This window comes from Aythya fuligula, chromosome 5 (genome assembly GCF_009819795.1).
Source record: "Aythya fuligula isolate bAytFul2 chromosome 5, bAytFul2.pri, whole genome shotgun sequence".
Taxonomy (NCBI): Eukaryota; Metazoa; Chordata; class Aves; order Anseriformes; family Anatidae; genus Aythya; species Aythya fuligula.
Genome location: NC_045563.1, coordinates 35,978,190 through 36,003,781, shown reverse-complemented (window position 1 = coordinate 36,003,781; position 25,592 = coordinate 35,978,190). Strand labels below are relative to the sequence as shown.

The 25,592-nt window shown below is 38.0% G+C and overlaps 1 protein-coding gene across 6 annotated transcripts in view; it reads left to right on the top strand.

The window, feature by feature from the left end:
- Positions 1–25,592, top strand: part of PCNX1 (pecanex 1) — an 86,622-nt gene that overhangs the window by 7,945 nt on the left and 53,085 nt on the right. For 3 of the 6 annotated variants that reach the window (XM_032189044.1, XM_032189042.1, XM_032189045.1), the window contains exons 2-7: positions 76–284; positions 6,178–6,283; positions 9,140–9,185; positions 10,101–10,190; positions 11,902–13,602; positions 24,915–25,047. In XM_032189044.1, coding sequence (XP_032044935.1) covers positions 76–284; positions 6,178–6,283; positions 9,140–9,185; positions 10,101–10,190; positions 11,902–13,602; positions 24,915–25,047 — 2,285 coding nt within the window. The remainder of the gene's footprint in view (positions 1–75; positions 285–6,177; positions 6,284–9,139; positions 9,186–10,100; positions 10,191–11,901; positions 13,603–24,914; positions 25,048–25,592) is intronic. The other 3 variants (XM_032189047.1, XM_032189046.1, XM_032189043.1) reach the window with 2 other exon arrangements.

The following is a 25,592-nucleotide window of genomic DNA, read 5'->3' as shown; positions in this document are numbered from 1 at the left end:
CCAGGTGGCTGTATGTATTCATATGGACGTTTGATCTCATATTCACTAACTCTTCTTCTGCTCTTCTTTTGAAAGGCCCTTCCTTCTTCCATGATGATAGTAGCTGTCTACTGCCCGGTAATAGCAGCACTCTTTATCGTTTTGAAGATGGTGAATTACCGCTTGCACAGGGCGCTGGATGAGGGAGAAATTGTGGAGAGGAATGCCACTGAGCGTATGGACAGAGGTGCAAAAACAGAACAAAGCAATGTTTCGGCCAAGAGGAAAGACAGCAATGGGCCCAGGTAAGGTGTCTGCCAATGCTTGTCACTGTTTATCGTTTCCAGCAGTAAACACTTCCATCAGATGTGTAACCAGAATGGTGATCGAAATAACCAGTCCTTCAGAACCACAGAGGTCTGCATCTGTATTCCTCAGTGCTGAAGTGTAATCGTAAAGACCAGACTTTCTTATGTGTTAGGTTTGAAATGATGGCTTCATGTTAATTTCCTGGTTCTTCCCCCAGAGGAGTTCTAGAACAGTATTGAAAGCGTTGGAAGCATTGAAACAACAGCATGGAAAATATGTGCTGATTAGGTTGCTAAATACTTAATGAACGCAACCAGAACAAGTAATCTTATTTCAACAATAGACTTGTTTTTAAAAATCATGCTGTCAAAGACTACATGCTAATCATTTTATCACCAAAAGTAACATCTGATCTGGATTTAGTTTGCTTAGTTTTGCAAAAGCAAGATCAGAGGCAATGCTTGACTCCAGTTGTAGGCTTTCTTTGGAAGAACGCTGTCCTCTCTACTCAGAAATCCTGGAATTGCTCAGCTCAGTAATGACGGTGATGTTTCTGAAGGAGGTGGTTCCTTTCAACAGATCTTTGCTGTTGCCAGCAAAAAGAGAGGCTTCCCTCCTCTGACCAGTCAATGAGAAGAGCAAAAGATGACTCATCAGCAAGGGCAGCCTAACCAGTCTGATCAGACTGCGGATGTGTTGTGAGCTCTGTTATCCAGGCCTCTGCTTGGCTGCAGTTAATTGAGGGCATCCTAAGAGTTAGACTATGTGAAATAAATCGATCTTGAATTCTTAGCTTCTTAAAGACCTTTCTCTTTTCTTCAAGTTTCAGGTCCTATGAGTTGTTTTTGGAGTGAGGGATTTGATAGACTGTCTTGACTTAAAATAGTTGTGTTGATGTTTTTTTTTGTTTTAAATTAATACACCTCAAACCCCTGAAACTTTTAAATAGAGGCACTATGTTATACGGAAATGTAATTAAAAGAAGCCTCTTATCCTGTGTATTAGGCTTAATGAAAGGAAGTGTTCATGTGGTGTTCTTTAAAATCTTTAGCATAGAAGGGAAAGGATTTCACTGTGCATAGGGGTAGCTTCTCTAGGGATGGGTCTTAAGTTCTTCTGTATCTGCTCTCAGCTTAGTATTGCTCACAAAAACCATGTCTTCGATTCCTTCAAAGCTGGTATACAGTAACTTGCTGTATCAATCTTTTATAACCTGACCCTTTTTCCATTGTGTGTTTGGTAACTGAACCTGCTGATTTCAATTGTGACTCCATTGAGGTTACCATACACCCTACTAAAACTGAATTAAGTTGTTTTGGCAGAATGCTTGCCTAAATGTATACTAATGTTGATTCTGCTTAATAAAATTCATGGAAGTAAACTAGTGGTCTGTTCTGTGTGAATGCAACCTTGCTGATGTGTGTTTTAGATGTGGTCCTTGGTTTGTAATTTTTTTATAAGCCATGTAGGTTTTGCTTCCAAAACAGTTGCCAGGACTTGGCATGAACTTTCTTGTTCTAGTATCGTGAATTACGTTTTGGATATTTCAGAAGTTCTGTTTTTTTCTGAGGAGCAGTGATTGTGGGCCAAGTTACTACACTATAAGCATTTGTGAGCTCAGACGTAGAGGTTAGTTTTCTGTGTGTCCTGCTTGCCAACTAAAGTTTCATTAACTTTATATGATCCTTGTTCCCACTTTCAGGTCTCTTAACTAGAACTGGGAACAAGGTCAATGCAGAAATTACGGAGTTACTTTTTGGTAAGTGGGATGTGCAGTATATACTAATCTTTGCCTGGAAGCTCACAAGAACACTGGGGTAACATTCAAACCAGTAGAGGAGATATAGGGTGAGGTTTGAATGTTGAGACTATGGAGTTAAATCAGAACAGTAATGGGAAAAACTTTTTTGAAGAAACTGTGTATAGGATTTTGTTGTAGTGTTTTTTTTGTTTTAATTCTGCTTTCCTAGCATAGGTAGGGTATAAGGGAGATAGGGTAATACAGTCTGCAAAGATGTACTAGATTTTTTCACCCCACACAGACCCTTATAGGGACCACTTCAGATATTGCTATTGATATTTTTGAGGAATTAAATGATGGATTAGTTTCTGCACACAGACCCTTATAGGGACCACTTCAGATATTGCTATTGATATTTTTGAGGAATTAAATGATGGATTAGTTTCTGCTCCAAAAATGCATTGTTGATTCTGTTTAGCTTCTAAGAACTGCTCTTTTTTCATTCTGAAGAAAAGTTTATCTGTGAAATAGTGCTTTCAGGTTTCTGACAAAAATGGTGTGCTGTCATTTGGAGGCTTATGTGGTCTGCTTTTTTATCATCTGTTCACATTAGTGTCTGAATAGGATCAAACTCAGGAGGGTTTCTAATCTTTCAAAAAAAACCCACTAGCTTAGTTAAGCAAAGAACAACTTGCTGTTTCTTAAGAGGTGATTGTTTACCATTTCTCATACTCCTTGTGAATTCGAAATTCTCTAGTTAATATCTCTGAAAGAAGGTTGTGTGCTTCAAAGATAGGACTGAGTTGTTGTCTTGGTTCTGTAACTTCTAGTACGATTGACTTCATACTTGACAGGGTGGTGTTAATTACGCTTCAGCTTGTGTGGGGTTTCGATAAACCAAATAAATATTGGGAATACAGGCTCCTAATCTTGTGTCTGAGAAACAGTGCAAGTGTAAGCTGTTAGAGAGTATCAGTGGACCCAAATAGATGTCTTAAAACACTTAACTTGTAGTCTTGCATTTGAGGATAGGAACATGGCTTCTTGTGCCAGTGACTGCTATGACTTAGAGTAGGATAAAGAAAGCATTAACCTGGAGACGTTGCTGTCCTTGACATCAGTCAGTGTGGGAGAGCTGAATTTCACATGTACTTCTCCAAAAGAAAACTGGCAGCTGGAGCATGTGGTTTCTTAATTCATTGCCTTGGCGTTGCATACACTGCTTAAACAAGTAGAGCAAGGAAAAAAAATAAAAAATAAAAAATAAAAAATGGTAATCTCTAACTCTTGCTTATATCTCTATTTTTTCCTCCTTGCATTTTTTCTGTGCCTGGCAGACCTCTTCTTGATCTCGGAGTTGTTTTGCTTTTTTTTGAGTTTATAACTACTACTTCAAGCTTTAAAGAAAAAGTCTCTTAATACTTGAAATTGTTGTGATCTAGCATATTCAGTACACACTGTGATCCTTCTCATATAATAGCAACTTTACCTTTAGCCTGGCCTCATTTTTCTAGTCAAGTCTGGTCCATCTCAGTCTTTAACCGGGCCCATTCCGGGGCTGTCTAAGTACCTGCAGAAAACAGTAAAGTGAGGAGGATATTTTTAACAATGAGGGTTTTTAACTCCCCTCACCCAGCCTTCCAGAAGATGATGGAGAATGCTTTCTTAAAGGCAGTATATTCTGAAGTCATATGTATTTCAGGTACAATTTCATGGGTCTGCAGGATGGAAGGAAAGGAGCTCTATGGGCAGAGGAAAATGTTCAAAAGAAAAGAATGAAACCCTCCTTCTGCTTTGTACTGAGATCAAAATTGTTCGTTCTAAATTCTCTCTGAAAGTTATGGTCTGAACATCAGATCTCTTCAGCTAATCAGCCTAAGTCAGGTATTAAACTGAATTAATTTAGGCTGGCAGCTTCTTAAGGCTTTCAGTTTGACACACTAATAAAATAGCTGCATGTAGTAAATGTGCAGGCTCTGGATGCCTCCTCTGCAGCAATCTTGGTTGCAGGTAGCTGGACATAATTTATTCACGCTTACCAGTTTGTGTAGTAACTTCATTGCTGTCTCGTTACTATTCTTTTCACTTTGCAAGCAACCATTTGCTCTAAGGTATAAAGTTAGCAAACTGTTAGAAATTGGTTGTAAGACGTGATAGCAGGAACAAATAGCAACTGTGCTGGCAGTGAAATGACTCTTAAGGATGTGGGCTACAATGGCATTTGGAGTCTTCTGTGCGTACAATAGTTAATCCTGGAAATCTGTACTTCCTGCTTGTTCCTGCAGACATTTCTGTTTTGTTTGTTACTAACTCTTGTTAATCCTTTAGTTTCTGTGTGCTGTCACAGAACACAGCAGCTGTGCATAGACTCCTCTTGCATTGTATTGTTGCTTATGCTGATATCTGGTGGTTCACTCTTAAACAAAATTGCCTCCTCCCTTTGTCCCTAACTATCATTTGGAGTGTTTCTGAATAAATTACTCAAACGAGGAGGAAACTTCATTTTTTATTTGTGAAAGGCATTATATGTTATTTCTGTAGAGATCATAATATAAGCTGAACTTACGTGTTTAAGAAGGTTTTAGTTAAAACTAAACTTTTTATTATGCCCTTAAGTGTTCTTAAAATGTTTACTTAAGGCATTCTCTGGCTACAGCTGATGGAAATTAAGCTGAATTCTGCATCTTGTGTTTTTTGTTTTTACCTGATTCTCCTTTAGCATTATTGATAAGATTAGGTCAGAAAGGGCTTGGTAAACAATCAGCAATAAGAGCATGCTTATGTCATGCTGCTGAGCTGTACCAAAATGGTAACTCTTTTTGATTTGCTGGACTTGGACCAGGACCATATTGTTCTGCTGAGTCATGGCTGGTTGTCTCCTAAGCTGGCTTATTTTTTACTAATGTAATATATTCTGAACTTCAGAGATGACTGTTTTTAACCCTTTGATGTAGGAACATTCAGGTTGTAGAGTTAGGGATTGAGTGGCCTCTGCATGATCCGGAATGGTTCCCAGGGTTGTGCCCCAACATTGTGCTCTTTTCTCTGAGATTACAACAGCTTGAAATGTCATACTAAAGTATAAATTGTGTTTCAGGTCCTTCAGTCTATTGACATAGTTTATAATACCCTAGCTTGATGTTCTTGCGTTTAAAAAAAAAAAAAAGCTATTACGTGTCGGACTTACTGCATCTATGAGTCGAGCTGTATATTAACTAAGGCCTGCTGTGCTTCCTGTCTGTTTCTCGTTCTCCAGAAGTAACACAGGGTTACATCTTTAGTTTCCTTTTCCAAAGGGAGAAGGATCAGACATGGATTATTTCTCCAGCAAAATGCTGGAGTGGACTTGTCACAGGCCCAGCTTGCTCTTGTCAAAGGCAGGTGTTTACAAAACAAACTGAATTATGGTGAATTATAATTTGGTGATATTGGTCCAGAAAATACTTTTAAATCAATACTCATTAATCTTGAAATGGTTAAATCACTAGGACATATAATATATGTATTGCAACTTAAAATGTTTCTTGGTAGGGCATGCCAACTTTCTGAAGGAGAATTCTTCCTGGTAGGAAGAAGTGGCTTGTGCCCTTAGGCCCTCTATCTTTGTGCCTTTCCAATAACTTTCACTGAGAGCGTGTGGCTACTTGGTTAACTCATCCTTACTTTTGCTCCTAGGTCCAGTCTAAGGTAAACTTTTTCATCTGGATAATGGCAAATCCCTTCAATTTGACTCTTTCCCCTGCTTTTTTATTTGGGACTTTTTCTGATTTCTGGATATTCACTTCTGGATAGATGATCCAAAAGTTATGTGTGTCTGCGTGTAGACAGGGAGAGAATTCCATATGCCAGCATTTCCAAATACGTATGAGTTCCTAATTCTTCACACTTCTGTGCTGGCCAGTGACAGTGAAGCTGCAAGAAAGCAAGCAGCTTCTGTACTAGGTAATGAGGTGTTCCAGCTCTCCTGGAGGTTTCTGCATCACATTGGCAGTATTTATCTAAAGAACTGGGATTTATTTGAGCTCCTGACATTGGAAAAGTTTAAAAAAAAAAAAAAAAAAAAAAAAAAGTTTTGAATTGCTACTCAGTGTAGACAGACTTTTTCTATGTTTAACTGGTAGGTTAATTATTTTTAATCTTTCTCTCAGTGACCCTGGTGGAGGGATTGAGATGTCAGAGTTCATACGAGAAGCCACTCCTCCTGTTGGCTGTAGCTCACGCAATTCTTATGCTGGAATAGATCCAAACAACCAGGTAAGAATTAATGCTCTCACAGTTGCTGCTTTAGTACTGCTGGCTTTGCAACCTGTAGTGTAATCCTTGCTGATATTTTTCTAATTTAGTTTTACTTTTTTTTTTGATTGTACTAGGATCAGCAACTCTACCTTTCTGTACTGCTTAACTGCTTTTTTGGGATGGAACTCCATTCTCCCAGCTGCATAGTTCTTGCTCATTCCCATTTCGTGTTTGTTCTAGGAATAGCTGGATTTTATGTGGCAACATAGCAGAAAGTATTCTTTTTGCTCTTTTAGCCTTCTTCTGATTTAGTAGATCAAAATGGCTTAGAGCATGGTCAGATATAAATGCCAAGACCTGCTGTCATGGGATCCTGTCATCGTTTTGGTATCAGCGAGTCGCTGCATAGCTCAGACTGTAACTTCATCCTTGTGTTCTTTGTTTTCCCTCCCCTACATCTGTTTGATCTGTCTTCTAGATACTTTATTGGCAAACTTCAGTTGCGCTGATTTCTTAGGAGGCTTCTGTTAAGTCTTAAGATGTTTGCCCTATTGATTATCTCTTGCCATGCTAAATTGGTTTTTGAAAGTCATTATTCCTGGCAGTTCAGAGTCTGCAATTTAAAAACATTGATTTGATAGAGCATGAAGCAAGATATATTGGTGGAAATAAAAAGACTAAAACTGCTAATTTTTTGATAGCCTTAGCAAAATCTTCACTGTTTTGATAACTCAGGGTCAGGAAGAAAGCAATAAATAGGGGCTGCTGTATACCAGATGGAGGGGCTGGAACTTGGCCTTTTTAGGTTGCAATGCATCTTCATTATGCTCTATTTGTCTTCAGTTTCACTGGGGAAGCTGATCTGCTTCCTTATTATGTCTGCTAGATGTATGCATTTGACTTGTACAGTGCTTCCTGTACAGTTCCTTTTATTTGGCTTGTGATGTTTAGCCAGTTGTGGCATCTTTCTTCTACCAACTCCTCAAGAGTGAGTTGATTTGACTGGCCAGACAGTAACATTATGTTGACAGTGAGCAGTGCAGTGTTGTATTAAAGATATAGAAGCTATTTTTGGATCAAGTGGAAATCCTTGGCTTGGTATTACAACATTGAGTCCTTCTAATTAGCTCTGTGCTCAAGCAGTACACAGTCTAGTGTTATGCTGATGTTGATGTTTTAGCTGCATAATGCTTTGTTACACAGCATAGATCGGCTCTAAGAGATTTTTCTCATTTGAAGAAAGTGAGTGTTTTGTAGTGTTCAAAGGAATAGGTGGTGATGGTCCATGTGGGACGAGATGAGTAGACTGAGGTTCATGTTTCTTTGGCTGGGCTTTGTTTGGAATAGCTTTTTCAACACTCAACAGTTTTGATGTTCCTGTATTAAGATCTGTGTTCTTTGCTGTGTGTTTTAATGCTGATGCTAGAACACAGGTAAAGCTACTGATAGAAATCAGTGCTTGCTAGTCCCCTGTGACTGAATTTGCAGCATCAGAAGGGTATGTGAACAGTAAGCAGCTGAGTTCTGTTCAACTTTCATGTGCTGATGCATTGCATTCATCTGTAGCATCTGAAGGCAAGGCATTTTACTGAAGGGGAAAAATGTTAAAATATAGCAAAATGACTAACTAAAAATGTGCATGACAGTGTAGTAAAGAAAATGAATTAAACAAGCTTCTGCTGCTCTACTGTATTACACATAGCAAAGCTGTTCTGCTGTAGTATGGTTGAATAAAATCTGCACACGAGCTCAAATTTCTTTTAAGTACAGCAAATTTAAGGTAGAATTAGATGTATGCTTTTTTTCCCTGAGTCACTTGAATTAAGGACTTCTGAAAAACAGCATCGTAAAGAGTATACAATCAAGTTGATTTGCCATTTATTATTTTGAATTTCTTAGGGGTTCATTGCCTGCCTTTGAATGCCCTTTGCTTATCCTGTTTGAGTGATTTAATTATATGACAGTTATGCTGTTTTTCATGACAATCAAAGCTCTTTGAGAGAGGTGATAGTGGAAATACTATTAAAGAAGAGATAAGTAATCCATAGTGCCCTGCAAAATACTTGCTAGAGATTATAGCAGGTTTGTAGAAAGGCAGACTGTAATCCTAAATGGCTAGCTAGTTTTTAAATAAGGAGATATATGCCTGCTGATTGGCCTTTGAACATGGCTAAAAATCAGATTATAAAACTTAAAATGTGGTGGTAACTAATATCTAAGAATAATTCAAGAAATGCTGCAGTCTTTCACTAAGCAGTTCACTTGCCTTGAAGTGGCTGTACTCTGTGGACTCAGAAACTGCATTCAAAAGAAAACAACAGCAATTTCAGGAAAAAGAGGGAGGAGCAAGATACCGGAAAAATTATTAGGTTAAATTGATCTAATTTACTAATATTTAGTATTCTAAATAGGTGGTATTTACAAATTTGAACAGAAGTTTCATATTCAGGTGATATTTCCCTCGAGTGTTTTAGGCAACCATGGATACTGCATCGAACGTTCAGCTTCACAAGAGCAGTTATTAGTGTATCACCACACTAGTAATTTTTTTTTCCCCCACACAGGGTATTTTCAAGGAAAACTCCCAGATTACAAATTGTGGTTTTTGAAATCAACATAGTAAAATCCCTAAGCATGTTCATCGTAAAACAAAGTAATGGTGGGGTAGTTGGATGCATAATTAGATGTCTTGCTGTGTCAGTTTGCAGCGGAAACATCCCGAGGCAGAAACAACTCTACAATGTTGCGCTATTGTTGGAAGCTTTTGTGCCTTCAAAACTCTCCCTTAGGTGTATAGACAAATGCATGCATAATAGGAAACAGTTGAGTAATTCCTGTAAGCTTACGGCTTTCTACGTAATTCCCTGTTTCTAGGTTGGATCTGGGTTCTCCCGTCTGGGAACAGCAGCAACAATCAAAGGTGAGATTTTTGGCTGCTACTTACAATCGCTTTGCGGTAGCATTTCAAACCAATAATGTTGTTTACTTTGTTTCCAAATACTGACTACCTTGTTTACCCTCAAAACTCTTTTGGGGAGGTAAGTACAGCATTTAAGAAGTGGAAGAAGGCTACCTGGGAGCTACAAATAAAGTGCCTAAAACACTAGGAGAGAATATCCTAGGATATGTGCTGTTTTCCCTGCAAGGTTTTATTTTTCTTGTAAATGGTGAGCCTAGGGGGTGATTTGAGTGGAGTTCTTCCTACAGTTTTGAGTTCTGTTTAACCAGTGATCCTTCTGGTATTGAGGTTTCAATGACTTGATTATTTCTGATTACTTGGCATCAAGCAAAAGTATTGTCCAAGACAGACATTATGAACTCCTCTGAGAGGAAAAGTTGAATAGTTTCTGTCATGGAAAGTTGCTCTTTTGTAAATTTGCTAAGCTGGTAATAAGACAAAAGAAAACAAGGTGTGTTTTTTTTTTTCCCACCTCCCTGATTTTTTTCTTTACTTTTTTTTAACTTTACAAATTTCATTACATTCTACCACTCATTTTAATTGCCAATGGTGCAAAAAGGAGTATTCAAATAGATAAATGTTTAAAGAAAATGTATTTATTTTCATTGGCTTTTAAGATGCCTTACCAGTCTTTCTACTGGAGTTTTGTGTAGTAGAATGAAAACAACTCTTATACACACACACAAAAAAAAAGAAATAAGTATGCAATATTTACCTCTATAAGATAAGAGGAGATCTTGTGACTTGTAATTACTGTTATTTACCTTCACATGAAGATGGAAAGGTAACAACCTGACAGGTGAAGACCTTGCGGTGCATGTAGATATGTGTGTCAATACTTTGAGCACTAGTACTCTTCTTTCTTAAAATTTACAGGAGATAATGACACTGCCAAGACCTCTGATGATATCAGTTTAAGTCTTGGACAGAGTTCTAGCCTATGTAAAGAAGGGAGTGAAGAACAAGGTAAAATTTCTTCTTCCTGCATATTAAATGTGGTGTTCTGTTACAAATGACCCTTTGCTTAACATGCTAAATATATTCATGCGATTTTGTGATAGAATCTAAGAAAGACTATCTTGAAGCTCTGTTTCTTCTCTTAATTACTCATGGTTCCTGGGATACATAGCTTAAATCCTTCAAACTTTATTCTTTGGCTATGAGTTTCTTGTTCTGGCATTTTCTAGGAGATTATAAATACTTTGTCTCCTTTCCGATGAAAGATAGCTAGCTTGTATGTCTCTTGCCTCTCTCTCCCTCTTTTTCTTTTACTGAAAGTGGCCTGGGATTCATGGACTTCACTGTAGACTAATTGCTTTGCTTTCCAGTACAGCCAAAGGACATTTTCCAAATAAGATGTGCTTTTTCAGTGAAGCAAATAAGCCTGCAGAGTTCTGTTGCTGGCGCTCTAGACTGCTTCTAATATGCAAGCTAACAGAGTTTAGTAATTGCGTTCTCCTGATCTGTAAGAAAACTGCTAGCTTGCATTCTTTAGTTGTCCCGTTTTGTTTCAGACCTCATTTTCTATTTAGCTTTATTGCCAGGAAAAAGTCTGCTCATACTAAAATAGAACATAAAGCCATAGGGAAATCTTTTGTCTGCTGATTTTCAAGTACCTGTTGATTAGCAGGAAGTTAACTCTGGAAATACTGTAGTTTGTTTTTGGCCAGCCTAGTTGGACTGCTAGGTTCCTTAGGCATATCCAGTGATGTCTGCGTGATCCAGTGCAGAAAGTATGTTTAAGATATAATATTACAGGTGGCAGTGCTATTGTAATAGGTAGCTTCTTTTAGCTCAGTAATGGAACTGTTTGCAAAGTCTTTCGAGTTATATACGTGGTAATACACTCCATGAAAGACTTTAAGAATTACAGTAACCTAACCTGACCTCCAGGTCTTACTTTGGCACCAGTATTAAAAAAGAAAACACAGCTTGACTTTACACTCCCTCCAGGTGGACATTTAAACAGGAGACATCTTGTGATGGATAACAGAAACAATGATTCTGAGCAAGAACTGACAGCAAATACTCGAGATTTGCTTTGACGGAGCCAGTGTTAGAAGTAGGATATCAGTTTTGAAAGAGCAGCCAATACTTGTTCTTCTTAAAACTAGAATTCATCACTGTTAAGAGCAAACTCAGTAACTTCCTGGAGTTTTGTTGTAGTCCTGATGAACTGGATCAATTGTGAGTTTACTTGGTGTCTGTTAGGAAAGGTAGTTTTCTTTTGTGGATATATATATATATATTTACTGGAGAGTTGATGGGGGTTATTTAATCAGTAATGTTTGTGAAACAAACAGTTTATTGTGTGTAGGAGGTGAGACAAAATGCAAGGTTAGAGCCTCTTGTAACTTAAATGACAAAAAACAAACAACTCTGGGATACATAAAAACAAGGTCTGAGGTGCATAAGCAAGAGAAGTAGTAGGGAACTAATCAGAATTTGTTGTTTATTAGCTGTTGAGATTAAGTAGGTGTTATAGTTCCTTAAATTTAGTCACTTGTCAGGCTTGTCCAGGTGCTGGGGAGTTATTTTTTTATGGTTATATAATGTGTAGTACTTGCAAAGGGATTTTTCAGTTTATTTTATCTGATATGAACAAGCAATTGTAAAATAAATTGTATAACTTAATTGAACATTCTACATGAATATTTCTAAATATATACTCCAACAGATTTGGCAACTGATCGGAAGCTTTTTCGTCTGGTGTCGAATGACTCGTTTGTCTCCATCCAGCCTTCACTATCCTCTGGACAGGATTTGCCAAGAGACAACAGTGATAAAGTGTGCCTCTCGAACAACCAGCTTGTGGACCAGTCTAAAACTAGTGCATGTGATACAGAAGTAGCTTCGCTTATAACTCTGCATTCTCACTCCTATAGAAAGGAGCACAGGCCACGAGGCGTACCAAGGACTTCTAGCTCTGCTGTCGCTTTTCCAGATGCTTCATTGAATGACTTCCCTCTCTATCAACAAAGACGAGGACTAGATCCTGTCAGTGAGTTAGAAGCTTCCAAGCCCCCTTCTGGATCCAGAGAGTCCTTGGCTGAGAACTCTTGTATTTCAGGAGTTTTTCAGTTAGATGACATTCTGAAAAGTAGCAGCCCTCAACCGTTGACTAAGAGTGGGAAGGGTAAATCCTTGAAAGCAGACAAAAGCGTGGACAGTCTGAGAAGCCTGAGTACTAGAAGCAGTGGTTCAACAGAAAGCTACTGCAGTGGGACTGATCGTGACACTAACAGTACCATCAGTAGCTATAAAAGTGAACATACTAGCTCAACGCACATAGAAAGTGTGCTGTCGGAGCATGAGGAAGAGTGTCCCAGAGAAGAAAAAAAGGGTGGTAAGAAAAAGGACTGTGGTGTTGACTCAGAGGATGACAGTAGTTCTACTACTGACAAAAGGACTAGTAGCGAAAGGACTGCTGTGGAAGTGAGCTCTAACAGTGGTGTCCAAGAGGTAAAGGGTTCTAATGGATCTGATGAGCTGCACGGTCAGAAAGGTCTTAGTGCCTCTGCTTCAGAAGAGGCCAATAAGAACCCACACGCCAATGAACTGATTACACAAGCTGACAGGACACCTGGGAAGGCTGCTGAACAAAGAGATGAGCAGAGTGAGAAACTAGCTGTGCTAGTAGACTCCAGAGCTTGTAAAGAAACTGGTGGGAAACAAAAAGAAGGAGATGTTCGACCAAAGTCTTCTAGCTTAATACATCGAACGGCCTCTACCCACAAGTCCAGCCGGAGACGGACAGGAAAAAAACGGGCTAGTAGTTTTGATTCAAGTCGGCACAGGGAATACGTTTCCTTCCGAGGTGTATCTGGTACTAAACCCCACAGTGCTGTGTTTTGTCATGATGAGGACTCCAGTGATCAAAGTGACTTAAGCAGGACATCAAGTATGCAGTCAGCTCACCAGTTCAGCAGTGATAGCTCTTCCAGCACCACATCCCATTCATGCCAGTCTCCTGAGGGAAAGTACAGTGCTCTAAAGACCAAATACGTTACTAAAGAACGTGGGGGCACAGACGCTGAAAATGCTCACAAAGCCCACGTAAGCTCTGAAGGAATTAGCAAAAAGCGATCCACGCGTCGGACTTCTAGCACTAACAGTGCCAAGAATCGTGCCAGAGTATTGAGCCTGGACAGTGGTACTGTAGCTTGCTTAAATGACCCAAATAGTCTAATGGCACCAGGTAACATAAAACAGTTAACCACTTCAAAATCTGATTTGGAAGCCAAAGAGGGAGAGGTGCTAGATGAGCTATCTCTGCTGGGAAGGGCTTCACACTTAGAGTCAGTCACTCGTTCTAGGAATAGCTTACCAAGCCAGGCTACGTTTCCTGAAGGGGAAGAGCAAGAATCAGCAAGTGGAGGTAAGTAAATGGCCTACCAGATGTAACCTTGCCACTCTTTGTTAATGAATTTCAGTTACAGCTCTATTTAAATGGCTTTCTGTTCCTCTCTTCTTGCCCAGTAAAACTGGCAAAGCATTTCCATCATCCTCTCCTGGAAGATCTACAGAAATGTGTTGAATTCAAACAAATGTTATGAAATATATAGAGAGGTGTTACTGGTGGTCTTTGTTAATCCAGAGCTATATTTTACAGTTACTATTTACACTACTTACATATATAATTTAATATATATATAATTTATATATACTTATATACTATATTTATATATAGTTACTATGGACCTGCTCCATTGTATTAGTCAAAATTTTCAATTTGTGTACTACTTCAAAAGCTAACAATAAAATTGAGACTCTTTTTGTTCAAAAGATGGTTCAGGTTAGAACATAGAACTGCTTGTTTGAAGTGACTCCCCTCTTAGAGGGGCTCTAGCAGGTGGATGAACTCTGGAGAGGTGGTATCAAAAAAATGAAAAACCCTTACAATGCTGTCTTGAATTGTGCTTTCTTATGATGGTCTGCTTACTAAACTGAATTCTCCTAGGGGTTTGGTTTTCCTTAGCTTTGCTATTGTTCAAGTTGGCTATACAATGCTGTTTACTTCGAGATTTTTTTTTTTTTTTGGTCCTCATTATGAGAACACGCTTGCCTTCCTGCCTCAGAGAGAGGAGTGCAGCTTCCTCTTACTCTCTGTAACTATTGCTTTGCTTGGTGCAGTGTGAGGACTGAAGTTACTTGTAATAGCTAGTGTTAATATAGATTAATAAGGGCTTTGGAAAAAATTTACTAGAGCTCAATAGCTTTAGTTTATCACTTGTAATGTTTCAGTCTCCTTGGTTAGTCAGATTCACTGCCTTAATTGGAAAGCTCTCCATGTGTCCACGTCGTGGAAGATAGGTGGATGTAAACAGGTTTAGAGAGTGATACAGGTTTGCTAACTACCTTTGACTTCAGGGATTGTTTTTTGAGAGGAATACTGTTTAGAAAATCCAGATCTTGTTAGCTAAGGATATAAATGCCTCATAAAATAGCTTTGCATAAAGATGTAAATATTCCTATGAAATTGTAGCAAAGTTACTGTCCTCGCTGCTTCAGTTGTCTGTAAAGTATAGTGACTCCAGTATCTTAAGAGACTTCAAGCCATCGGGAGGTGAGATAAGACCCATGGTTCTTTTATTCTCACACTGACTGAAGAGCAAACTAATCAAAATAACTTTATGTGGGGAAAAAGTGTGATGTTGGAGTCCTGTATATTGATTACTGATCAAATTTGACTGGTTTATGGTTATCTCAAACCTGTTTGGGCGCCTTCACTTCAAACAAAGCCCTTCATGTAGGAATACTTTCTGTCTTTTTGTTCTTGCTAGTAAGAGTTCTGTGGTAGCTTTAAGAAAAAAGTTCAGGTTGCTAGTTTAGTACTAACGCTGAGCTAAACACTTAGCACATGTTTTTATTACACCTTGTTTAAAATTATAGGTCTTTGACTATGTTTACTAGGAGTAGTTTAACTAATATAAAGTCCGCTTTATGTATTTTATTGTTTTGACTGCATGCTTTCCTCAGCACAAAATTAAATTTCATATTAGTTTATAACAGCTTAAAACTGTTAAGGTTCTTTCCTGATATGCAGAGGAGGAATAATGTCCCCTGTTTTACAGAACATGACAACATTCAGTCATCTGTAGTCTGAAAGAATCAGTGCTTGGTTGATTGGGGTATATTGCCAAATACTTTGCTTCGTCTTTTAAAGAGTGAAATAACAGGGAAGAACAAACTGAAACCATCTGATTGTAATCTTACAAATACATAAGCTGTAGCAGCCTAAGCAGGGAAGCTTTGCTGTTATGCACATCAGTATATTTAGATTGCCCTTTGAAGAGATTCCCCTTTGAACTTTGGTTAGGTATTGATTATTCTGAAGTTGCTAGTATTTTTAATTGAAAGCACCCAACTATTATTTACCTGCCCATGGGCTTCAAGGTATCTTTTGAGAAACCATCTGGGCTCAGGTTCTCCAGACCTGATGATATCAAATAACATTTGCTTATCCTAAGCTTCCCATTACCAATAGAATAGGGAACATTTCCTTTATGTTTGTAAGAAATTATGTGTTTTTTCCTGAAAGCAGAACAAACCCACCATTTTTCTTTTTAACATTACTTCATATTTATGCAGTCATGTCTAGCATCAAGACAGTAATTACTTTGAATTTATCTTTTCCTGGTCTATCTGAAAAATTTCTTCCAGTTGTCCTTTGTTTCTACTGGTTTGTTTTGGGACTGTTCTTTTATTGTAACAAGTTCTTGATTTGGAAGGGGAAAAATGTTCTGTAATGGCTATATCTTAAGTTGCTTTCATCTGTAGTCTTACCTGTGGTTACTATTAATCAAAGAAAATGTTTTAACTTGTTATTCAGTATTTCCCACTACTGAGTTGTCTTCATCTTTTGATAGTGTTTTTAAAGGCATATGATGTAAATATATATCAGATATGTGTGTTTGTATAGAAGCTATTTAAGAAAATTAAGAAATTATTTTATTTATGTGTAGTGGGTGAATTGCAGAATAAACTTGCTTCAGATTTTCATAAGATTAAAGGATATTGGTTGGATCAGATTCTTAGAAGTTCTCTGGTTCCAGCTCCTGCTGAATGGTTTATTTAATTATTTTATATACACTTTTGAATTTCTATGGGTTGCTTTTTATAGCTTTCTGAAACAAAGTGGTTACAGGTGTACACTGGGTAGCCAAAAGACCGATATGGATGTGTTTTTCCCTTTTTCAGTCAGTGAATTTGTTCCCATTTTTCAGATATGACTTAAGTGAAGTTACAGCTGGTGATTTTATATTTAAGTCTTCAGGGAAGTAACTAAAGTACATTCTTGCTTATATAACTGCTAAAACATGTTTAGTAATGGGTATGGCCTTTAATCTCTTACTAAGCAGGGTGCTTTATGAACCTGTACATGTGTTCCTTCAGCAGATAGAACTTAGCAGTCTCATTTCTATCTTATTATTGTGCCAGGCAGTGGTGGTTGACTCATTTCTTAAATGATGATAACTTGTGCACTTGAAAATGTAGTTCATTAAAATGCAGACAAGCAGCATTTTGAAATTTTGTACTTAAATTCATTAAATGTGGTTGATGTATAACAACAAAAAATGAGGTGGAAGATGATGCCTTAAAACAGGTGTTTTTTTTTTTTTTTATTTAGCTACTTGTGCAGGTTACTTAGTGAATTGACAGGTAGATAGATGATGTGTAGATGTCTAAAACTTCGGTTAAATGTCTGATGTTTTGAAAATATCACCTTGGTACTCTGTCTGGCTTCTGCGAGATGTGTGCTACTTCTGGGTTGCTGTCTGTAAACGTTTAAAGAACCAATGTAATGCTGTACATGGCACGGTGATGTTTTGTGGAACTTCAGCTGCTCTGAAAAGTTGTGCTCTCCTCCAGTCCTTTAACTGTAAAAGATGCACCCTTTAAGTTGCTCCTTTCTTTTACAGCTTGCTGTAATTTGACAGATTTACTTACTTAAGTACTTGAGTTACATACCTTTTGGAAATAAAATTGCATGTAATAACTTTTCTTTCTGTACATTGCATATTGCCGTTGAAGTAACAGCTCATCCTGTTTCATGTTTTGTGGCCTACGATACATCCCTATAAACAAGCGAAATAGGTTTGTGTGAGCTTGGATTCGAATCTTGCATTTTATATGGCAAATGGAAACCTGTTCAGCTTTTCAGTCTGCATGTATTTGTACATAGATGCTTCATGTATCTGCTTGTAATCACTAGATAATATCTTCTCTAAAGCTAAGAATGGTATTTGAGATTAGTGCTTTGCAGCCAATGATCATGCCAGCTGTTACCAAATATCCCTTTTCCTACTACGTTTATGTTGCGTCCAGTTTCAGTGATCTGGAGTCACTACTTGTGTCGTAGAGCTTTTCCGTGATTCTGATGGGGTTTGGCTGATGTGTTTGCTGTGTGTGCAATCAATGCAATTATACAGGCTGCAGCTTCTGGTCTCTCTTCTGGATTATCAGTCCACACTGAAACTACTAAACCAAACAGTTTTGCATGGGAATAATCAAACTGAAGAGTTTAGAGATGGTGGTGAATGAAAAATGTGCAATGTTAATGTGATCTAGTGGTGTGTGTGAGCTACTCGTGTGTTCAGCAGCACCCTCCTGTAACTGGATCAAGCCAAGAGGATTAGGCAGCAGATAGGGTTCTTCTGCATGTGAGTTTCTCTGATTTTTAGATGTCAACTGGCATTGTGCTATAATGTACCCAGCATTTGGAGCAAGAATGAAATAGAAGAAAATTGTGCTTAGGCAGTCACGTATTGGGAAGTGGTAACATTGACATTTCTGTCATAGCTTCTGCGTGCAATGAAGTAAATGCTGGGTCTTACAGAAGTACCTCTGAGGTTTATTGGATCTTCATAAGTCCCAGTAGGGCTGAGATGTAACCCTTCAACATTTAAAAATGAGAACAGCATTCGGAGTGATGCGCAAGGCTGAAGTGAAACCGCAGCCTACAGGTCTGCAACTTGCCAGTGAAATGGCATATAGATGACTCCTGCATCTACTAATTAGTCTATTGCTAACGACCAAAGTGAAATGTAATGTTAGTATGCTGTGTATGGGATTTTGTCCTGCCTGTTTTGTTCCCTCTGTGGTATTTATACATAGCATGAGGGCTTTCATTAGAAGACCTGTGACCACATCTTTCCTGATATTTTATCCTTCCATATGAGGAAGGGGTTAAAAACAATCAAAAAAAAAAAAAAAAAAAAAAAAAAAAAGGTTTTGTCCAGCTCATAGCAGTGGCTGTTGAGAACAGAGTAGCTGCTTGCCAAGAGCCCTGAATGCTGCTGGTAAGAATTGGCCTGTTAGTTGATGGAAGTGTGCTCCTTCAGTGTACCATGCACAGAAGAGCAGATATTCCCCTTAAAGTCTGTGGGGCTGCATAAGGGAAATTCAAGATACTTGACAAAAATGCATGCTGCGGCATTAGAGCATATACTAAAAAAAAAAGGCAAAATAAAGTTTATCTTTTGTTTGGTTTCTTTGTTTGTTTTCCCTTGGGAATAGCGCTCGCAAAATTTGACCTTGGTTAAATTCTCTCAGACCTCCCAAAGAAACCAGAAGTAGTGGTTCTTTCAAAATGCTTTGCATTGCTGTGGGAGCGAGTTATTTAAACGTCTTAGGTTGGTGGTGTTTGTGCAACTACTTCTCACAATTTTAAACTTGATTTGGAAAGAACGGCTGGATTTTATTGATAAACAGCATCTGTTGTTGATATATTTTCTGAGTATTCATCTCAAACAAGTTGCATGAGAATTTCTGATAAAGTTAATAAAAAACAAACTGCATCTACATTTAAGTTAGTAACCCACTCTTTTTCTGCCCTTTCATAGATGTACCTGGATTTATTGCTAGGCATACAGCCAGGAACAGTTTGGAGAGCTCACTGTACTGGAATGAAGTGCTACACGCTTCTGCCAAATGTAGCTCCGAGATGTAATTTGATGGTGTAGTTAATGGTGCAGCCCATTCAAAGCAAACATGCTTTTCTGTATATGATATACTAATGAACACCACTTAATCAGGCAAAGCTGTATGTTCTAGAGATTTAAGGCATCTTTTCCTTAAGATTAATAAATCCAAATGCAAAGAATCAAAAGCTTCATAAAAATTAATGTAGGGTAAGAACACTTGTCTGCTGTCTGAATATACTGCTACCTATTGATACCCAGACGTAGGGGTTATATTGGGCAGGGGATCAGATTAGGAGATCACTTCAGGTCTTTGACCCCTAGTACATCAACACTGGAGTCAAGAATGCTGTGTGATAACACCGACTGTGATTAATAATGAAATAATGCAAGTGAGGATCCTGTACAGTGAAATAGAAGAACTGAGAGTCCTGGTTCTATCTTTGGTATTGGTATGGAAATTTGTCTATCAAGCTAGTCTATAAAAATGTTCGGTTTAGAACTCAAACCAGATGGTTTCATTGTTGTGGTTATTCTCTGCTTGACAGTGTGGTGTTGCTTTCTGGATTGTTGTAGTGACTGACTTGATGTAATTGAGATAAGGGTGGAATAACGTTTACCAACGTTGGTACATTTCAGCCACAACACTGAAGTCTTGGACATTACTTCCCTTGCTTCTCTTTAACTTTTCTACTTTTTAATTTTGTAACTTTCCTTTCTAAATAGTACGCTGTTTTCCACTACTCTCTTTTCCAGCAGAACTTTCTCTCTGAGGTGTCCCTCTACTCTTTAGTGCTTCTCCTTTGCTGCCCACATCTCCACTTTTAGTTTTCTTCAGAAATTGGTATTAGGAGTATCTTTTTGTTAAATGTCCAAAGTAAGTGGTAATACTATAAACCAGTGCTCTGCTTATTATTGGATAGGTTTAAGAAACCCTTGTAATTTAATTGTAGGTCTAATAATGGTGTATAATCCATGGTGACTATTAACTGCATACTAAAGGTATAGATTGACTTAATTCCTTTCCTCTACTTAAGTTTTTAAAATTTTATTAAGGCACATGAGAATGAACTTGGCAAGAGCATTGATTGTGAGAAAAACGTTGACTAATAAATGCATGTGTGTAGGAAACCAAGCTGTGTTACTGCTGACAGACACAAAATGTGTTATTCTTACTTGCCATACTTTTCAGAAAAAGTTAGAGGTATTTTTTATGTTTTGAACACAAATGAGGTAGAGGTGCTTGATACAGAAGGACAAAATTTCAGCTGTTGGGTTTGGTGAAGTGTGTTCAGGGTTAGAAGACAGATTTCATTCCTTATGTGAATGCATGAGCTGTAAACCATTGATTTCAGAACTTGTTGAAAGTTCGTTGGGTTGGTCAATACAAGTAGTTGAAAAAGGTTAGATTACAACTTCCAGCTGGACAGAGAAATAAAGTGAGCAAATATCACTTGGGTTCCATGCAGAAGTCTACCCATGTTTTATTGGAGTAATGTTCAAAACAATCCAGACTTCAAGTGGTGTATTTTTGAGAAACACATGAGAAATGTGAGTAATATTGCTTCCATTATGTGTGTTCTTTTTTTTTGCAAACTTTGGTCTCATTGGAAAACAAAAACGATTTTTATCCATAGAACTCCGTGGCTTGCCATGTCAGTACTTTACAGCTGTTTTACTTTCATGTTGTATCTTTCCAGGAATTTTCTTACATGGGAAGAATTTATCTGAGCCACTGGGTTTAGCATTTTTTCTTAGCCCAAATGAAATGAGCCTTGTTAGTGCAGTAAAACTTGGAAGTTCTGCTTTTTCATCTCATGCCTCATCAGTTTCTATCTTTTAAGTTTAGATTAAGAGTGGTGATATATAAATGCAGGGAGATGTAAATGATTACTTCAGATGTATGCATAAATGTTCCTCTGCAAAAGAAAATATTTGCATGTTGGTTTCTTAAAGCTAGCTGTACATCATGGTGTGAAACTGAGTCTTCCTTCTAAAAGTGAGGAATTAGAGGTTTACATCAAAACACTTGTGTAGTATACAAAGAAATTTTGGAAAGGCATAGCCTGCAAACAGGGTAGTTCTACCTGTAGTCAGGTATTCCCAGCTACTTGGCAGAGGGATGCGAGTAATTTGTTAGTCTAGAGTTTTCTCCACAAAACATCTGAGTCCTTCTATTGGGAAAGTATCACTCCAAACGTATGATGATGAAGGGATGTCCTCATGTCTTTAAGTGTGTATGTGGGTTGGCTTTTTTCCAATCAGAATTAAATTGAAAGAGCAAGTGTTGATTTTAATAAATCTGTGTTCATGCACACAGTTGTATTATCACAAAAGTCAAAACAAGATCTTGCTTGCTACTATTTTATTGGGAATAAACACGGGAGGGTTACATTTTGTTACCAAGTTGTCCTTAGGCCCCCACCTCCTGTTTTATTGATCTCTGGTTTGTGTTCCTAAGGTGCATTTAACATCAGATTTATTTTTTTTTCCTAGTTTGGAGGACAGCTAATGTTTGGGGCTCAAATACGAATGGTGACATGCAGAAGAAACTCATACTTTACACTTCAGTGAAGTCAAGAACTTTGTTTCAACAAAAAAAGACTAGAATAAAGTAGAAATATAAACCTCAGAAACATTCTGTAAGGCTTAACTTCTTTTTTTACATTAGAGAAGTAAAACCTATGTTATCTCTCCCTATTAGATTTAAATTTTCTACATGGCATAGAGGTTGGATCTTATCTTCTTGGAATCTAGAATAAGTGGCTGTAAGTGGTAACATCAGAGAAGCATGAGCTGTAGCCTAGAGATGTATTTAAAAAGCTACTGTCCTACTGGGATACACTATTTAGTTTTCTTTAAACATCAAAACATGTTACTTTATTATAGGAAGATTGCTTATGTTAAAACAAAGCAATTTCCCTCATGATTAAAAAGCCCCTAGAGCATGTTAGTGGCTATTTTAGGATATTTATATTGAATCCTTCTTCTGAGCTGAGGAGCAGCTGTACTGCTTGCTCCTCCTCCTTAAAGACAAGTAGAAACACAAATAATCTGTATTAACATGGGATAAAAAAAATTATACAAGTAAACTATGTGCTCTTTAGAATTAGTTTATCCCCAAAAAAGCTGTTTGCTTAGTTTAGTGGCTTTCCATGCTTTAAACAAACAGTAATTCTTTCTGCTCAGCAGGCTGCTTTCGGTTTTTAAGTCATGGCTTCAACATGTAGCTTCTTGAGTAGGAGACTCAGCTCCTGGGCTGAAAAGCTCTCCAGTCTTTCAAAGAGAACAAATAAACTTGCTTAGTAATCTGAGAAGTCACCAGCTACATTCAGGAGTTGTGTATGTAGAAGATGTGTATTGAACAGAACCATTAAGATAAATCCAAAATTCCTTGGCAGGTTCTGTAGGAAGCTACACCAAAACCTATTTTTAAAAACCTAAAGTCAAAAAATAAAAATGCTAGTGAATGCCGGAGTTGTTGGCAATTTTTTATTTTTTGTTTTAATCTTCTGTTATGCTTAATTTTTATCCTTCTTCTTCCCACCCCCAAGAGCATTGCCTCAGCAAGGGCAATGTCTACCTCCCTTCAGGAGGAAAACTTTAGTGATAAATTGGAGCTGTGTAGGAAAGACCCCTAGTGTTTCTATAATCTATGCTTGAGTTGTTGCAGAAGCTGATGTGTTTACTGACTAAAGGATATCAAAAGAAAAACAGATGTCAATGTTAAGTATGCTGCCTTGAAGAATTGCAGTTGAAACCTGCTTTTGCTAAGGAGCTGCAAATGGTAATTGAGACGTAATGGGGATGGTTACCATCTTAATGGTAATTGAGATGTTTACGGTTCAGTTAAGATCAGTCACTGTTCCTTATTCTGTGGTGCTTAACCATGGCTGATTTATGGAAATGCATGGACTTGCTTTTGCATCTGAACTCAGTAGAAACTTTTCAGTATATGAATTTTTATCTCCTGATATATACTCTGGAAAAACTGAGCTTTACAAATTGGCATCTGAAATTAGTGGGCAGTTCTGGCCTCTTGTGTGTTGCTTTAATCCACTAGGAAGAAAAGTAAGGTTTCATCCTCTTTTGTGTAGTGTTTCATTTTTCCAGTACTTCAAATATAAAAGCCATGAAGCAATTAGGCTGTATATTAAAATAAAGTGTAAAGGTTAATGCTTCATTTTTCTTGAATTCTTGCTGAAATACACTGAAAAGTACTTATCTGTCCGTACTTGGAATGGAAGACCAGTTGTGGAGGTGTGAGGAGAAGTTGATTGATCCCATGTTTTTCCTGAAAATACAGGAGAGGGTTGAATTAAGGATGTTTTGGTAATGAAAGACTTGTAACTTTAATATGGGTCTTAAGGTAATCTTTTCATGTAGCTTCTTTGCTTTTAAAGCAAGTTACAGATTGAAGTTTCATATGCAGTATTCACTCAATAACCTGTGGTTTGTGGACAGGAGCAAACTCTTATTCCATGCAGTCTTTATTGCTTGACCCGTGGCAGTAGTATGTAGCAGTAATAGGTTGCTATTCCCTGTAGACTAGTGTTAGATTCTTTACTAGTAAATTTTGGAAGTTTAATGACAAGTATGTATTATAACTTGAAGTGCTCTGCCTGTGATTTTTCTGGTCCCCTTCCACAAAAAGTTCTTTGTTCCCTGTGTTTTCTCTTTTTGTTTTGGCTTGACATAATCGTTGTTTTTCCTAAGTCTAGTAACAGGCTTTTTGTCTACCAAGTTATGATTTTCCTCTTAAAGACTTTAATTTTCCCTTGGAATTCAGTTCATGTGAGGTTGTTTTCCTCCTCCAGTTGCCTGCCAAAACCTTTGTGACCAGTCCCTCGGAGCTCTCTGCTAACCAACTCGAATGCAGAGCATTATCCTCCTTGGTTCAGGAGGAAGACTCTGAGATCGTAGGCACACTGCGAAGCAGGCCAAATCCAGAATTGCAAAAATGATCCTGTTCAGCCTGAAATATAAGGATCCTAAGTGGCTCGGGAGTGTGTGTGTGTATTTGCCAAAACAAACAAAAAATGACTCCCTTGCATATGTACAAACTTTTTATAGTGTAACTACTGCTGGACCAAAGCTTTTTTTTTTTTTTTTTTTTTTTTTGGCAGAGAGGTGTTGGAAAAACAAACCCACCAGTCCTTAAATGTCTTACGTACCTGCTCCTCCAAATTGTAGTGTTCCTGCTGTAAAAGGAGCAACATGCATCTCTTCATGCTTACGGGGGGAGGATGGGGGGGACCACCACCGTTTTGTCAAATTGTCCCCTGAAGAGATGTGATAAAGTAAACCTCAGCCCTTCCTGTTTGGCAGCAGTGATAAAGCTGAGATGAGAATTTTGTAGCGAGGGGTAATAGACAGCATTACAAAGTTGTCCTTTACGTTTCTCCTTTAATTGTGTTAAATGAAGGAAACGGTGAGATCAGTCTCTCTTCCTGCCCTGTGTAAATAGAACAGGCTTGGGATATCTGACTTTTTTTGAAATCTGGTGGTTTGGATTTGGGAAAAACAAAACAGCGAGCTGTATTTTACAGAACCCTACATGCACGCACCCACCAAATTTTTACTAACAATTGTGTTTGGTGATCCTGTCTTCAGGCACTTTATTTGAACAGTCAGTGCATAAGCTACTTTTCTTGTTGCAAGTCAATTCTTTAACTTGGGGAGGGTCAGTGGGAAGAAAGGAGTCTAAAGTTACTTTGTACATAACTAGGATGGGTTCGTCTTTGACCTAAAGTCTGTCTTGATGCAGCAGCACAAGCCAGCGAGGAGACTGTCACATTTCGCCGTGAACGCAGCACATTTAGGCGTCAGGCAGTACGACGCCGGCACAATGCAGGGAGTAACCCTACCCCTCCTACATTGCTCATCGGATCACCCCTCAGGTAGGGTATCTAAATGTTCCACCATATTTAGCATGCATGCAGCAGACCACTTCTCCTCACACCCACCAGTGTTGCCAGAAAAGCACTTTACTTCCTTCCCCACCATAACCTCCTTGAGCTGTCACTGCATGTCACTGTGGGCTGTTGAATTGTGCATGTATATGTGGCACTATTTTCAAAATGATCAGGATAGCCAGTCTCTAACATGTCATAGTTGATTTTGGATAAATAACAAAGTAAACTAATGCTAACAAACTCCATGTTTTTATCAGAAGCGTTAGAAGCTTTCAAGCAAGAAAAAAAAAAACAAGAAAAGATCATTCACCGCTCCTCATTTTGCTTTGCTTTCCTTGAAGAGAGTAAGCCTTAGGGACTAGTATCACTTTTCATGTATGTAGATAGTGAGAGAGAAGCGCTTTAATAAAAATAATAAACAACAAAGAACCAAATTGTATATGCGAAGCTTCCAAATTTAAAATAAATGCAAACCATTATGTGAACATCCTGCAACTTTTTCCCAAAAAAAGAAAACAATAAATACCAAT